This window comes from Dermacentor variabilis, chromosome 2, assembly GCF_050947875.1.
Source record: "Dermacentor variabilis isolate Ectoservices chromosome 2, ASM5094787v1, whole genome shotgun sequence".
Taxonomy (NCBI): Eukaryota; Metazoa; Arthropoda; class Arachnida; order Ixodida; family Ixodidae; genus Dermacentor; species Dermacentor variabilis.
Window position 1 is genome coordinate 164,128,023 of NC_134569.1, and position 16,569 is coordinate 164,144,591.

At 42.2% G+C, this 16,569-nt stretch overlaps 1 protein-coding gene across 2 annotated transcripts in view; it reads left to right on the plus strand.

The window, feature by feature from the left end:
- Window positions 1–16,569, plus strand: part of kdn (citrate synthase) — a 60,244-nt gene that overhangs the window by 15,618 nt on the left and 28,057 nt on the right. The window contains exons 1-3 of one of the 2 annotated variants that reach the window (XM_075682369.1): window positions 2,966–3,022; window positions 11,474–11,527; window positions 15,091–15,198. In XM_075682369.1, coding sequence (XP_075538484.1) covers window positions 2,981–3,022; window positions 11,474–11,527; window positions 15,091–15,198 — 204 coding nt within the window. In that variant the 5' untranslated portion in view covers window positions 2,966–2,980. Of the gene's footprint in view, window positions 1–2,965; window positions 3,023–11,473; window positions 11,528–15,090; window positions 15,199–16,569 lie in introns of those variants that run through there. The other variant, XM_075682368.1, reaches the window with a different exon arrangement.

Here is a 16,569-nt window from a genome sequence, read left to right on the forward strand (position 1 = left end):
CGTCACGAAACACGTTTGTGATGATGGTCTTTTCTGTAGCTGGCTAGATTAAGATCGATAGATCGGAGTTGACAATAGTCTCCTCAACATCGTAAATTATGCCAGTACTGACTTGCTTGCCCAGCGGAATATGAGGGCGGACTTTCACCCCGTCAAGTTCCGTGACTTTGTGCAAAGAATCCAACCCAGCCACGTGTTCTCCGTCAATCGCTAGCATGTTCTTATGGGTTTTCACTCTGATGTCTTTGATTTCATGCGGAACCAGCGCCTCTAGATGTGAAGACACAGCTTGCCTGTTGAGACGTCTCAGGTTGTCAGTGGCGAGAACTGGCACGAACAGGATGTTGCACGCCTCCATATTCCATGAAGATCTCACGGTGGACTCACTCGAATTCGATGATGCACTGAGAAACCTTCAATTTGCTTTACGACTCCACACCAGCTCGAAAGTGTCATCACAAGATTCTTCTTTGCTGACATAGTGTTGTCGCTATCAGTGCCGCTATCGGTGCTGTTATGCTTCCTGGAGGCAGCTGCCGCGGGCACTACTGAGTCCGGCGGACATGCGTGAGACTCTATCTGGCCACCATGGAGCTAGACAAAGCCAGATCAAGTGACAAAGCTATACCCCTATTTTTGTTGTTTTGCTAATTGGCTCACACCACAGCCATCATGGCTCCATTTCCCTGGCGAAAGAGTAAGTTTCAGCCTTTTGGCTTTAATGTGACAAGTATCTTTGGCTTAGACCGGACACTGCTAACCATCATGCTAGAAGTTGATTGACATCACTACAATGGGAAAGTCTAGTTTGAAAAGTTACTTGAAGATCTCGAACCGTGCCTCGTACTTGGCAACTGCTTAGCTGCAATTTCTTGCAGCTAAGATGAGCGAGGTGTCACTATTTTTCAGTGTATATGTACGAATAAGGTTTTATGGCCTTTATCAGCCTTGAAATCATTGAATTGTCCCTGTATTTTGAGTGGAACATTCTGTACCATCCCTGTTGATTGTGCAAGTCACTTTGTTGTCAAGATTGTGCACCTTGGCGCTTGCAACAGGGCATTCTAAACACATTCAGCAAAAGAGGACGCTTATTTGAAACATGAATTCAGGAGATACCTAATGGAAGAAGCTGCTCTCCTGCACATTTTGTTAGGCTGAACGTGCAACACCAGCTGCCCTTATGGCATTGAGGTACATGCTAATACCATAAATCAATGTGTTGGTCCATTTTGCCTGCTTAGGCTATTGCTTTCTTTTAGTTTTTTTTTTTTCTTGCATAAGGGTGAGGTGAGAGGCTTCGCTGCTGTGGTGTCTGCACCCTACCATGCGGTCTTTCTTAGAATGTCAATGGGTGCTTCCTGTGCGCTCCGTGGGGGCTGTGGAGGGCTGTGATGGTGTTGTTGCGATTATTCGCTGCAAAGCAACAAGTCAGCCATTTGCGGAAACCTAAATTCTTTCAATGTACAGGCAAATTTATCATAATGTCTTCACTATGGAGGCATTCACAATACATAAGCAAGATAGGAATTGTGCTGGGACATAAGGAACTGTTTGTTGCACAGATCATTAACGTTTCCAGCTGGGTTATTTTCATAGCTGTTGCACAAAATTGAGAAGTTGCTGGCCTGTTAAGGTTAGAGGCTTCACATGTGGAACTCGAGAATTACATGTGATGTTGCTTAACTTGATACCTGAGCTTTGGCAAATCAGGTATTTCCTTAACATCCTACATAAATTGCTATTATCACTTTATACCTTTACCCGTCTGGAGCTTCACTGAGATTAGTATGAAACATGGTAATGTAGGAATTGTTGAAGGTTTCACAAATCTAGTTTACTCTCTTGTTCTATGCTTCTTTCTGGCTTCATAGTAGGTGAAGTGAATGTAGCGGAGTTATAAGAGGGTGCTGACTTAGGCTGGTGGGTGCATATTGTGAACATGAGAAAACAGTGCAAGCATAGGCGCTTTATTGGTCCGTTTGTTTTAACCTTGCAATATTCCCTCATGATCATACCACAATTGATGAGCAATTTAAGTTGCTGCATCTTCAAATTTATTGTGTTTAGTGCATCCTTTTGTTTTTTAGTAGAATTTATCTACACTGTGCATAAAACAAGGACGCTGTACCAAAAAACTGGGCTGCCTCCAACAATGTCACTTTAAAACTTTGCCAAGGAGTAAAAAAAAATGGTAAAAATGAGCGTTCAACTTTGATAACCACTCTATGAGTTGCTGAAAGGACTGCCTGTAAAAAGAACATTTACCAACTCATTTTACTGGCATATTCAACAACTCGCAGTATCTTTTCTGTTCCATGTATTTGGACTGCTGTATGCTGTTTTCCTCTGGTAGTTCCATGACATGTTCCATAAGCTGCACTCTAAGAAGCACACAAGAAACCTTTGCCATCTGCAGACGAACAGATAACCCATAATTGCAACAAACTCCTTACTCCCTGTATTGTCATATGCTACAGGGGTTAATTATAAAGGTGTATGGCTCCACCTTTTCTTGCCACTTCCTGCAACCTCTTTGCCAAATGGCCATGTTCTCCCTTTGTTTACTGCTGAAAGTGTACGCATTAGCCAGAGACACGAGCATTTCTCATGCCTCATTGACAGCATAGGAAAAGTAGAAAAAAAAAAGAAGGAATGAAACCCCTGCCTTCTATTCTGAAGCAGCCCAGGGGGAGCCTGAAGAGTGTCTGGCTCAGCTCCAGCGAGAGGAGTGTCTGTCGTCTCTCGTTCAAAGCCAAGTTGCGCACCGTGCATATGCACAGCTGCTGCGACGGTGACCTCCAGGCGTCTGTCCCGCGCACTCTGAGAATACAAGACAGATGCAAGCACTGCGCCGGCTTGCTTTAAGCTCGATTGTGTTCTTGCCGAGAGAAAACTGGCTGTGGCAACTTGCATATTGAGGACTTTGGCATTGGATTCGTGGCGCAAGCACGCAGTTGCGCATTGCGCAGCAGACGATATGCTGCACCTTTCGGACGGCGATTCATGCTGCCCTCCAGAGGTCTGTGCGTGTGACAACCATGCTGTAGATAGATGGTTCCTCCCTTCATTATTACCACTGTATACTCTCTCCCCTCTTTCGCATGGCCTTGTGGGAAGGTCAGGTCCAGGTTGTCGGCTCTAAGTCAGTCTTCTTGCGCATCATCTGCATAGTTTTTAGCGCTTTCTTTGGGCTTCTTGTTTTTGTCTTTTGCATGCTCTGTTTTCATTAAATATAACTGATTGCAACAGATGGAAGAACTCTTGACTAACAGTTTATTTTAGCAGTATTAACATTTACATGAAACATGTGAACATCAAAGCTTGATGAGAAGTGCGGTCAGAAAATCTGTTGTCTCTTGAAAACAGACTTAAGACGCGAGGACAGAAAGAGCGAACATGGTGTTTGTTTCGTCCTTTTGCCTTTGTGTCCCACTTGGCAACTGTTTTTGATTTGTGACCTTGCAGCAACTGGCCCAATTTGACCGCAGTTTGGAATTCATTCTTGGATTTCACTCCTGATCACACTAAACGTTTCTATTTATTGTTCAGGCTTGCTAGCTGCTGAAGTAAAGGGCTTGTTAAGGGCTAGTGCCATTTCTTCGTCCGTAGCATTGACCTCTGCTATAGTAAATGTGCTCCTACTAGGTCTTCCGGGCGCCTCGCTGAGCCATTGCATGCTTGTGAAGGTTGAGTTATAGCATGCATAGTGTTGAGCTATAACTAACTCAAGCCATTGTACTTCAATGTCACAGTTGCGCAGCAAAGTGTGATGTTGATGCTAATTTTTACATGCCGCATTTGTTCATAAAAACTGGCATTGACAAACATGGGTTCGCAATTCTGACAGATGCTTTTGTCTCTAAGGGCTTTTTTCAGGGTTGCATTTCAATATGGGAGGTTCAAGAGGTGCACATAGTTTTCGTTTTTCCTGTCTGGTTGGAGCAGAAAAATGCAGTGGCCTCCACCTCTATCATTACATGGCATATGTGGACAGCGCAGCAAGAACTTGCTTATGCTCTTTGATATGTGTCATTTTCTTTGTAGTTTAATATTAAAAACTGTGCTTTAACCCCACAAAGCCCAACGTATCATTTCTGATGTGCCGAATTTGATGCCTAAAAATTCACATTTAAGCACAAAAGACCTTATCTAGAGCCCGCACTAGTGTTTTTGATGTACTGGGGGAGTTTTCAGTTATGGGTAGCTAAGCAAATCAATTACAAGTAATTACCATGCTAATCAATATTTCCTCAATTATCATTTCACTGTTTTCTTTGTACCAATATACACATACATTTCATGGAGAAATAAATGTGACCAAGTTGATTTAATTTTATTTGATGTGGAGTGGTGTTTGGGCTTTGGGGGGTTGACAAGCATGTTCTCACCTCATTTTCAATTAATATATTGTATTCGTAGTTGCCTCAATGCCATTTATCAATAAAGACAGATAACTTTAAAAATGCTGTTTAAGTATGTGTAATAGTTGGATGAATAAATAATTCTGCACCAGTTATTTGATAAGATGCCCTGAACTTTTTCTGTTCGTATGTGTTGCGCTTATGAGACCGGGATGGGTTGTAATAGCTTGGTTTTTCTGAGTCAAGTAGAAGGCACTGAAGGAAATCAATTGGGATTAAATTGCTTGCGAATACAATAGACACTTTACTGTAGCAGCAGTTCAAGAGAGATCACATTTTCACGCCGCATATACTGATGACTAGTTATGCAATATATCATCTCTTAGCTTAACATACATAATGTCAACAATCATGAAGTAAATAATTTAAAAAAAACGGCAGCAAGGCACTTGCTGTTCCCAAGGCACCATTTGCCATCTTGGAGACTACAGATGTCTATAACTGAGCGTTGCTGTTCTTCACGTTATGTGTGCGCTTTTATGGTTTCTAGAGGAACGCTTGGTTTAGGAGCTCATTTTTATATTCAGTGCCCTTCAGTGGAACAAAACTCGCTTAAGTGGAACTGACACCTCCTGTTAAAAGTGCGTTGTGCGTCCACTGCCTTGCCATTTAGCAGTGCTGGCTAAAATTCACATGGCTAATCTTCTCCACCAATACCCAAGGAACTGGCAAGAGATATGGTGGCACGCTAGCCTAATTGGTAAAGTACCCCACAGGTAATGCACGGGATGTGGGTTCGATCTCCGCCTGCGGCAAGTTATCTTTTATTCACTTTCATTTTCCTTTGCCTGATTATTTCTACATTTCAATTAAACGTAATGATTACCCCATGCTTCCTCCGGCTTTACGTTCTGTCACTTGGCATTGTTGTGGCTAACAAAACATAGAGCCCCTTAGTTACTTTGATTCTTCTCTTTCATTAAATCTAACTAGCAGATAAATGGAACGTGGGCACTGATTGTGCTTTGACAGGCACAATGCTTAGATATTTTGGTTAGACAGACCCCTTTTCTTGGTGACCAGTTGAGCGGCACTGGTGCTGAAACTATTATTACATTACACAGGAAATGGCAGTGGACGCTAACTTAACTTAAAGAGCCGAGGAAATCCGCTCCATCAATACAGCTGCTCACAATGTGATATCAACACCTCATTTGTGGTGTCCGCTTGCACAAAAGCGCATTACTCTGCCCTTTCCACTGAGTGCTGTGATAAGAACAATGAAATGGCAATGACACATTACCTTATGCTTCTTGTGATAATGGATCAGGTGACAATTTAGATTACGAAGATGCAAAGACTTGTGACGATGACCTGGACACTTTGCGTGATCCAGTGTGCACTGCATTGTCAGACTAAGCCGCAAGGATGGCATTGAAATTCTGCAGTGTTGCTTTTAACATGACAATTAACTGCTCCGAATCCTTGCGCAACCTTTGACCAAGGCACATATTGCATAATAGAAGCTTCAAAAACTTAAGCAAGGAACATTCAGTTAATGTCCTCTTTTGTGCATCCCAATGACAGTAACCTCCTTGAGAACTTTTTCTCTTTTACCCGCCGTGGTTGCTCAGTGGCTATGTTGTTGGGCTGCTGAGCATGAGGTCGCAGGATCGAATTCCAGCCACGGCAGCCGCATTTCGATGGGGGCGAAATGTGCAAACACCCGTGTGCTTAGATTTGGGTGCACGTTAAAGAATTGTGGGAAATCTAGTTCAACAAAGTGATGACGATAATGTCTATACTGCAATCTATGTTGTAAGAAGGGTTGGTCAAAAGCCAAAAAAGAGACGACAGTCATGACGAGCTGAGGTCACCAGGATCCCAGAAACCTTGCAACACTTCTTTCAAGCTTCCATATTAGCTCTAGACCTATTCTTGCCATGTCAGAGCAAAAAAAGGAGCAAGAGAATGTGATAATTAACGCACAAAGAAACCTGTGTTATCGATCAGAGAAATTTCAAAATGCAAGAAAAATGAGTTGCCCTCAACTCGTATTCTCACATTCCTTGATGTCACATTTCACTCTCCCATGACATCATAGGGTAATGCCAATAGCAGCAGGGCATTGGGGGATGCCTGTGCGCCATAGTTGCCAAGCTTACTCGGCCTGTTGGTGGCATTCCTATGGTCTCCGTTCCTATGATCTTGAAGGCCACAGCACTACTTAAATGGCTACAACAGCTGCCGTGATGCGGTCGTTCGTGTGCCATGGCTGGAAAACCTTGCTAGTAGCTGTGTGCTAATCAGGCAATACTTAAAATGGTTGTAAAACATAATGCCATAGTTTATTTTCGCAGTACTTGCAGCATCGTGCCAGCATAATTCGCACATTACATTTGCAACCAATGATAACAGTGCCACTCGTTGATGTCAAGTCCGTCACACAACGTGCATGAAATCGCCACGTCGTGATGCCGCTATCGGTGCTGCCCAGAAACTTTTCTCGGTGCCATTGCAGGGCTCCTTTAAGGGAATAACAACCCTTTTTTTTTTTTCTTTTTCTGGGGAACTCCAAAGATAAGTTTTGATATATTGGTAAATTGCATATTCAGATTACCCAAAAGAATGACATTCTTACCATGGGCAAACACTTGGTGAACAAAAAAAAAACATACATTAAGGTGCCATCTTGAAGTTCTCACAATATCTCTTCTAGACAATTTCATATGGCATTATAGATTTCAGTATTGTCTGCTTTGAACCAAGTCTCCATTCACGATAAAGCTGACCTCTGTGGTATTCGAAGTGTGTAATCTAGCAGGCCAGCTTAACATTTCTATCTGGTGTCAGCAAATTTATAACCCCTTAGCTATGCACCAAATTCAGTGCTATTCATAGGATATTTAATTATCATCGAATTTTGTGCCTGTTATTCATGGTTGTTGGTGACGAAAAGATCTTGTAAAGCACCATTAGCCCTCTGTGTCACTGACGTACTCGTACATTCTCTGCTGTCTCTAGTCGAATGTGCACAGTAACTTGACGTTGGCATGCTTCGAGGTAGTTCCGCTATCTGTTGTATACTTCGAAAAGCACATTTTCCTATCTCTGGGTTTTGCTCAGCCTACGTTGTTGGTTTGCTGCCTAATGCACCCCTTCATGGACGTGATTGTGCCACACAGAACACGTGTCTAAAATTGGAGGAAGGGTTCTCAGACTTTGTGCACCGCTACCGGGGCAATTGTCCGTTCAAATATTCTGCCATTTGTCATGTGTCCACATGATTTTTTTTCTTTTACCCTGACACGGGGGCATTATTGCCGATGCGTGTTTGTGAGAACAAAACTAGATAAGAGATAGAAAAGGAATCTGAGGACCATACTAACAATGCATTTGCCATTAACCGTATCATTTTTTCCCCTTCTGCATAACCAAGAATAAACCATTGAGTTCGTTTTCTAATATGGAAGAAAAAGAACTCACCGCGAGGGCATTACCTGTGAGAAATAATATTTGGGGTTTTACGTGCCAAAACCACTTTTTGATTATGAGGCACGCCGTAGTGGAGGACTCCGGAAATTTCGACCACCTGGGGTTCTTTAACGTGCACCTAAATCTAAGCACACGGGTGTTTTCGCATTTCGCCCCCATCGAAATGCGGCCGCCGTGGCCGGGATTCGATCCCGCGACCTCGTGCTCAGCAGCCCAACACCATAGCCACTGAGCAACCACGGCGGGTTACCTGTGAGAAAGCCCGACACTGAAAGGGCCAAGACATGGAATGTTCCTACATATCCTGGGCTTTGCTTGGATGTAGTAAACATTCTTGTGCAGCTTCTGCAACTGCGAAAGTGGTGTCATGTTGCATTTCAACAGCCATTTATCAGCGTGAACAATTCTTCACCTCATAAATTTCTTGTTTGGCATCAGAAAATTATCATGCACAAGTGTTGATCAGCTTTTATACAGATTCAGATTCAGATTTATTGGTTCCAAAAAAAGAAGAAACAGAAGAAAGAAAAAGAAGAACATTTTTAAGTTTCCAGAATTTTTTAAATTGCCTGTTGGAGATAACAATTCTAGTATTTGAGCTGGAGTAATCAGAGAAGCGAGCATTATTTGCATGAGAATTCAAAATACATATTCAACTAAATTAAAAGAGTTGCTGATTAAATTCTTAATAAAAGCTTTACTGCACATATTGCAATTTACTAACGGTAGCCATTTAGTTTGCAAGACATGTCCACTTGGAATGAATTTACAGAATGACTCCAGTTGGAAGATATGCGCCATCAAACTTGCTGTAAAAATGCACTGTGGTTCTACTTACTTTTTTAACAAAATGCTTTTTTATTCATTGAAGCATGTAACTGCCACGCCCATGTATATCGTCCCACACTTTGGGAAATATATTGAAACTGGTGTCATCCTGGAAATTTATTGCAGGTGTTTTTGCAAACTCGCAGACTACTATTAGTAAATTGCAATATGGGCTGCAAAGTAATAAGTAACTTAATGAATTTTCATTCATTATTTGAGTATGTGTTTCTATTTCTCATGCTAGTAATGTCTGCTTCTTCTAATAATCTAGTTCAAGGACAAGAATTATGCTATACGCCACAGACGATATTTAAAAATTCCAGGAAACGTAAAAATGATCACCCTGTATATAATATACACAATTATTTATAAGGGGCACTTTAGTGAAGTTTAAGTGCAATATAACGCTTACGAGTTGTTTCTGTTTCTGAAGAGACTGCTATACTGCAGTATTGATGTTGCAGTTTACTTTCTTTTTTTAGGTTTCAGTCAACAGTCAACATTATACGTCTTATTGCAGTGTATCACTACAGCCAACAGGTGGTGTCTGAATTTCATACTAGAGTTGAGCAAATGTTCAAATTTTTTAATACGAATTGAATATTACATATTCAATTTCATATATTACATATTTGTTATTTTTTAATATCTAAACTAACCACATATTTCGCGACAACCAACTGTTAATGTCCGGCCACTGTTCTCAGTCTGCTAACCAAAGTGTCACAAGTTATCACAAGGGAAACAACACAAAAATTATTAAAGCAATGCAGAAGTAGAATAGGTAATGAAAGCTTTGTTTTCAGTTTTGCAGCGGAAGCCTGTATGGCAACCTGCAATTTTAAATCTGTAAGCATTTCTATGTCTACCCAACGAGGAAAGCCATCCATCTGTAGCGTGAGATGAGATAGGGCCCGCGGCGGCAAGTGAATAGACTTTTGCGCTGTCTCTTGCTTCAATGTGAACTAAGCGGCGCGAACACAGCACACATGAAGCTATCGGCACGTGGCGAACTCTGTCCTCATCGCAGATCGCTTTCAAGATAGGGCTCACGTGGCCGCGCCATAAGCAGTCACCACCGCAGTACGGTTGGTCATGGTTCACAATGGTTCGCATCGAGAGCAGGCAGCGTCGTCGACCGCATCTACATACGAGGCCTAGCGAACGTGACACTGTTCAATTACGTCATGTACTGCAGCACACATCAGCCAGTGCTCACCTTCCATGAGGTAGCGGCATCATCCAAACGCACCATCATATAACATGAGTGAACATTGCTGTCACTCGCCTCTTCTTCTTTTTCTTATGCTTGTCTCGGTTAACATTTTGGTGTTGCAACCGCGCTTTTCCATGTCATGATTCTTTCACGGTGTTTGTCTTGATTATCCCAAACACAGCAGCATACGATGATGAAACGGCAGGCGATTAGTTGCAAATGCTTACACATCATTCAATAAGTTATAGTTTGTATTTTAGTGTTTCTTGCAGTAGAGTCATGCAAAAATTTTATCTTTTAGGCTACAACCAGTGATGTTTTCCTTGCATTGGGCCCTTTTACATACTTCTGTGGCTCAAAAGTCATTTCACAAGCCTTTTTTTTTTTTTTTTCGCAATTTCTGATATTTGTTCAACATCCGTTAATTTAGTGTTTTTGGAAAGCTAGTCATACAGCAGCCATTCATTCTTGTAGAGCTTGTTTGCAGCCAGGCTTTGTAAAGATGTTGAGAGGTTATTCATGTAGTTCTTTTAATGACAGTTAGTGATGTTGCATTTAAATCTGGTCCAATTTTTCATGACAGTTTGTTGTCTTTTCTTCACCAATCAGTGCAGGCATGGTACCTAATTATGCCAAAATAAATGTGCCTGATGTAAGTACATGTGTCTGCATTGGGCTGTGATATTCAGTTCAATATTCAACACTTACTATTCGTATTCGGCAAAGTTCATATTTGCCCACCTCTAGTACATACCCAAATTAGATGCAAGAAGTGTGGGTTGGCAGAACAATACGTTTGCAAGTCGCACGAATTAACCATCACATGTCACTCCGTTATGTGACATGTGGCCCACTTTCTGTCGAGATGAATGCTATGCATGCGTGCCTCTTCTTTTCTTTTCTCTTTTCTTTTTCTTAATGGCAGACATGTCCCACACTGCAGCTGCCCACTGTGTGCAACTGCATTGTTTGAAGTGAATTTGATTTTGTCTCGTAGAGGCTTCGCACCTACCTGTTTCTACTGGGCTTGAGCACTATTGCTGTGCATGTTAAAGCACCAGTCAGTATCGCTCGAGCCACTTAAGGGTAGAAAGAGCGTTAGTGTAGAAGAGTGTAAGAGTGCAGTGCAATTTCTTGTATGTTTTCTTGATTTATATTTCAGAAGGCAAAAGAAAGAACTTGCAGTGTGTTAAAGCTGATCAGTTGACCTCTGATGTGTGCAGTATGCTGCATGCATTCATAAATAGTGCGGGAAGTAGAGGTGTTCAAAAAAACGCAGTGGCCATGATGTGTTTACGGCACTTGGGATCGCTTCCCGCTCTTGCAATACACAAAAGAATGGCCTTCGAGATTTGTTCCCTTTACTCTAAAAAGGTGATGATGATGATGATGAAAAGGAGCCGTGGCGCAGTGCCGACACAGCCTATGAAAGAAAACTTTCTCTGGGCAACAGGGCAATCCTAAGGGACAAATAGGCCTTTAGTAAATGTCCTCTTACAGTAAATAGCAATCTACGCTGTGGTGCCTGTCCTATGTTGTTAATCGTGTGTGAATCCTCTTCTATTTGCAGAAATGCCTCCCAGCACTTTCCGTGTTCTCCAGGAATATTTCGGCAGACTCCACGGTGAGCAGCATTACTGCTTTTCCTGCTTTGCCTGTCGGACAAGCAACAGTAGCTCAGTGTCGAAGGATGCCGTAACACAGCTCTCCTTATTGCTGTAACCTCATTCATTCTATGTTTGCGCTTTTTCTTGTCAGTAAAAACCAATTTATCCTTTTTTCTTGTATGTCTGTAGACAAAGGCGTAACAGTCAAACGCAATTACAATGGTTGCTGTTACTATGGAATTGCATGTATAGTGAAGAGGATGTGTTTTGTGAATGAAGTTGCAATGTATACTTAAGCAAATTGGTTTGTTTGCCGAAATAACCTACACAGTAGTGCCACTGATGAACTGACATTTGGAGCAATTTTTGGAGTAGCAAAATCTTAATTTTGGAGCAGTTTGGAGCACCCAAATAGATTTCGGAGCACTTTAGAGCTAATAAATGTAATCTGCTGGACACGTCCTAGGCTATTTTGAACGCTTCAAATCGCCAAGCGTTATTCTGGGAAGTATTTGCTTGCTGTAAAGCAATGCTGCTCTATGTCTAAATACAAAGTAAGGGAAACCTAAATTTGAGCACCCCTTTAATTTAAATGAAGACAACATATCTGTTCACACAGCGTGCTGTAATTAGTTTACTTCAAGTTGAGTGAAGCTGCTCAGACATTGCCTTTTACATCTTGATAATTTTTCATTGACCGCTGCCAGTTTAGCACTGTTTTCAGCAAGGCTCTGGCGTCATTCAGAAACACCTGGCAAGGCCGAGTGTCATCAATGCTCTTCTCAGCCAGGCATTCCACTCGATTCTATATGCCACCCTTATCATCCGTCGTTCACGGCCAGCTGATACCATAGATAATGCAGGACCACTGACGAAGCACAAAAAGGAGTGGTTCCAGGAAAAGGCATCGCTACAAAATCTCAGTCCTGTTATGTTGCCAAAGGTTGAAGATGCGGTGCGCATGTTGATTGTCCTTCCGTCTATCTATGGCGAAAGCATGACAGTGGTAGAGATATGGACTGACCAAATCGTAGGCAAGCATACGTGCATGCAGGAACGTGTTGATAAAACTTGGCTTTATTTTTGGACGATTCCTTTTAGGGATACTTTTGCTTTCGGCACATATCATGCGACTATCACCGAACACGTGACGGACAAACACGTTGACTCACAATGCCAAGAATGCCGTCGCTCATAGATGCTGATGTTACTGATGCTAGTGATGCAGAATGCTGTGAGAGTGAACATATCCCCGAAAGTGGTCATCCGAGAATATGGCACTTCTTTAGCCACTCGTGGAATAAAGTCGCTTGTTTCCTGGCAAATTTGGATATTTCCAACTCCCCATTATCCTGACTTTTAGGCGATACCCGTTGAGCCCGAATTATCGGTCGGCAATATATAGATAACATAGTTTGATGTATGAAGGCGCTTTAGTCACGCGTGCTATGTGACGTCTGTGAATCACTGCAGCCACACACATAATGCGCAGTTACTAATTTTCGCACACTTTGGCGCAAAATATGTTTTTTTTTTTTTTTTTTTTTTTTTGTCAGGATGGCGCAGGAAATCTCGTTTGGTGCCATTTGGTGCACTAGTGGGAGCACTGCCTACAGGTTTTAATGGTGTTTTGTAGCAAACAGATGAAAACACCATTTGATTCTTGGCCCTTTTGGCCCTGGTGTCCTATAAAAAGGACACAAAGAGAAATGGTTCTTAATTGTGACAAAATGGTTAGAAAACTCAAGGAAGAACTTAAGCTATTCTCAATACATCTCCGCAAGCATAAGCAGCAGTTTCTTTATCATTGTCTTACTAAGAATACCCTAGTTAATTAAAGACAAACAGTGATGACTTTTTAAAGACTAAATTAGGCAAGCAGTTCTAGTTTTATCTGGAACCTCCTGACAGGTGTAACGTTCCTCAATTTTTATAAAAGCAGAATGGTTCTTTCAAGTTAGCGAAAAAATGTATAAGAAACTGACTGAAATGGGCAGACTAGAGGCCTGTAGCCGTGACATTAGCAGTGACATTATGATAAGCACATGCCAATAATGGGAGGGCTACGGGGTAACACTTTGTGGCTGTGTCCAACTGCAACAATTTTATATTCTTCTGTCAGATCACTCTTCATTTAAAAGCTACCATATTTTCCCGTCTATAAGTCACACCTTTGTATAAAAGTCACACTCCCATCAAAATGGCAGTTCTTCCGAAAAAAAAAGCCATATAAGTTCCACCGGTGCATACAATGTACTTGTTCATTTCGTAAGTGATTTAGAAAAAAAAGTAGAGCGGCGTTTCACTTTGTGAACGCGGGTCACTCACAAGCAATGATGTGGACATATGTCCAGGTGCATTTCTGCTGTCGTGGCCGCCGCGATGTTCTGTATAAAGTCCAAGGGCCATAACATTGTCCTCGTGCGCCGTACGCTGTATATGCGAGTGAAAGCGTGCGACAGGGAGCCGAATCACACACAAGGGAAGAAGGCAGTGCAGGAGGGAAGGGGCAGGGGTGGCTCTTACTCTGGTAGCAACTGGGTAGTTTGCGCAGCAGGGTGCGACTATTTTCTTCTTTTTGATATTTGAGTAGTGTTGCAGTACTTTTAAGGGACACTAAAGGCAAACATTAAGTCAAGCTAAAGTGATGGATTAGTGCTTGAGAATCTCTAAGGCGTCAATATTATCGCGAACAGAGGCTTAATAATCGAGAAACTGAGGTAAATGCAGGACATGATTAGAGACTCCCCCGGGACATTCAAGAACTTGCCTGACGACAAAAGCACTCCTCAGTTAAATTCTGTCACTACTACTCAACCACTCCTTGCAAAAAGCAGCATTGCATTGTATTATAAGAGGAAATAAAATGCTACTTGTCCAGTTCTGTTTCATTTTTAGAAAAAAGAACTAATTGAAATTACCCTTCACAATGTCACGGGCACTTGGAAGGCTTTATTTTCGCACGACTCCGCGCCGCCAACGCTTTCGTGTTTCAGTAGTTTCGTTATAGCGTAGTGCTGCACTGGTTTTGCTGGCTCGCAGAACTCGCACAAACTGCAAATTGCAGAGAATTCAAGTTCCATGTTATGTCACGGGATGTCCGAATGGTCTATGCCACTTGACCAAAAAGCAGCTGCAGCGGCGAAGTTCCTCAGTGCCGCCGTCTGTCAGGTGCCGTTTTACTCACTGATAGCAGCTAAGGGTGGCGATGGCATATGCAACGTCACCACTCCCCCAATTGGGTGGCGAAAGATTTGAATTCCGAAAAACATATTCGGACCTTTCAGATGCAATTTTCCCATAAACTAAGTCCTTTCTTGGCACTAAACAAGTGTTGCAGGGTTTCTGGAATCGTATATAAACAGCCCACATGGACTTAGTATTTGCCTTTAGTGCCCCTTTAAAAAATGCAGAAGTCCAGTTCATTGTTTTCAATATGTTAAGATGTTTACTGACCGGTTGCTTGGCTATTCGTTCTTCAACACATTGTTGGGCTTATTCTGTACCTATCTCATGGTGTATGTATTCTTTGGGAACAAAATATGGAGTGAAATGTGTTTGTGTATGTGTGTGTGTGCAGGACCTGAAAGGCCTGATGGCCAGCAAGATCAAGACATTCCAGTCCCAGGTGAAGGAGTTCCGTCAGAAATGTGGCAGCCAGGTCGTCGGCGAAGTCACCATTGACATGGTGCGTTGGCTGAGGCTTTTCACTCTAAGCAGCAGCCTGTCGCTACTATGGGTCCGTGAGACGAGCCACTTGTTCCTGAAAAAAAAAAACATAAGACTGCTGCAGCAGCATGTGTAGCTTAGGGCATGGATAGGCATAGCCACTGGCTACAGTGTTTTGCCATTTCTTCAACAGCTCCATGAAAAATAATCCTGGAAAGGAAGAACATATCAAAACACGTCATGTTTAAGGCAAGTGTACAATACAAATTATTGTGGCTCTTATGTATTTGGCTTCTTGCGAACAAAGTCCTCGGACTGGGTGCTTGGAACGTCAACATATATAATTTGTTCCGTGTTTGTTGACTAGTGTCATTGAAAACCATAACGAATGCCTTGGCTTGGTGTAGTTTCATTGAGGCAATTAGATTGTGGTGGCTGCCCATCGCCTAAAGGACATAAAACTAAATGCTAAACATTCACACTGGACCAGATGAATTTGGGAGCATCCAAGTCATGCGACGCACTGCCCAATTCACTGCAATACTTTGAAAAGCATTTGAGACTATGCACTAATGAGTCTTATTGCAGATTTGTCTGCACAAAGAATAGTTGAGAACTGGATGCATCAGAGGTGTCTTTGTTTAGCCCGCTACCTCATCACAGTGAAGTTCTCCTGGGTGTGTTTCGGCAGCATGTATAGACATGTTTCTAAACAAGAGCACTGTGATGTCTCTAGCATGAAAGGGCATTGTCAGAAACATCAATTTGCCCTTTTTGCTGAAGTTGCTTCACTTCAAAGCTGAATTAAAGTGTGGCTGGGGAAGCTTTACGCGGTGAGCTTGGGATGACACACCAAGGACTGTGTGCCTGTTGTAACTGGTTATGAAAGTGTCGGTAATGGTAGGTCACAGTAGGCACATAAATATCTGAATCACACTGGGTAGTAGAGGAGAGGTCGGTCTGTAGCATGTTGTCACCATGTTTACACTTGCTGCCACGAAGTCTGGCATTGATTAAAGGTCGTGAGGGAAAGGGGTGGCAGTGCAGCTGGTGCATAACACGCACAGGCTGTTACTGTCAACAAGTTGGCCAGGAAATTGCGATGTTTTGATTTTATAATTTAGGTTTTAGTTAAATCAGACAACCTAGCCTGTAAAAGTTTCTTGTTGGTACTTTATTCTTCAGTTCAGAGCAGAGTGGTACGTGTATTGGTGTGCACCTATGTGTTTGTTTGTATGGTGTTCCATTAACTCTTGAATGTTAGTTGACACTCAAGCACTGGACAATCTGTTACATAGTAATTATGTTAGGCTTAGTGCATATTATGTCAACTAAATTGTGTGCTTCATAAGGGTGTGTGTACCATGCATAAAAGGTAATATGTAATAAC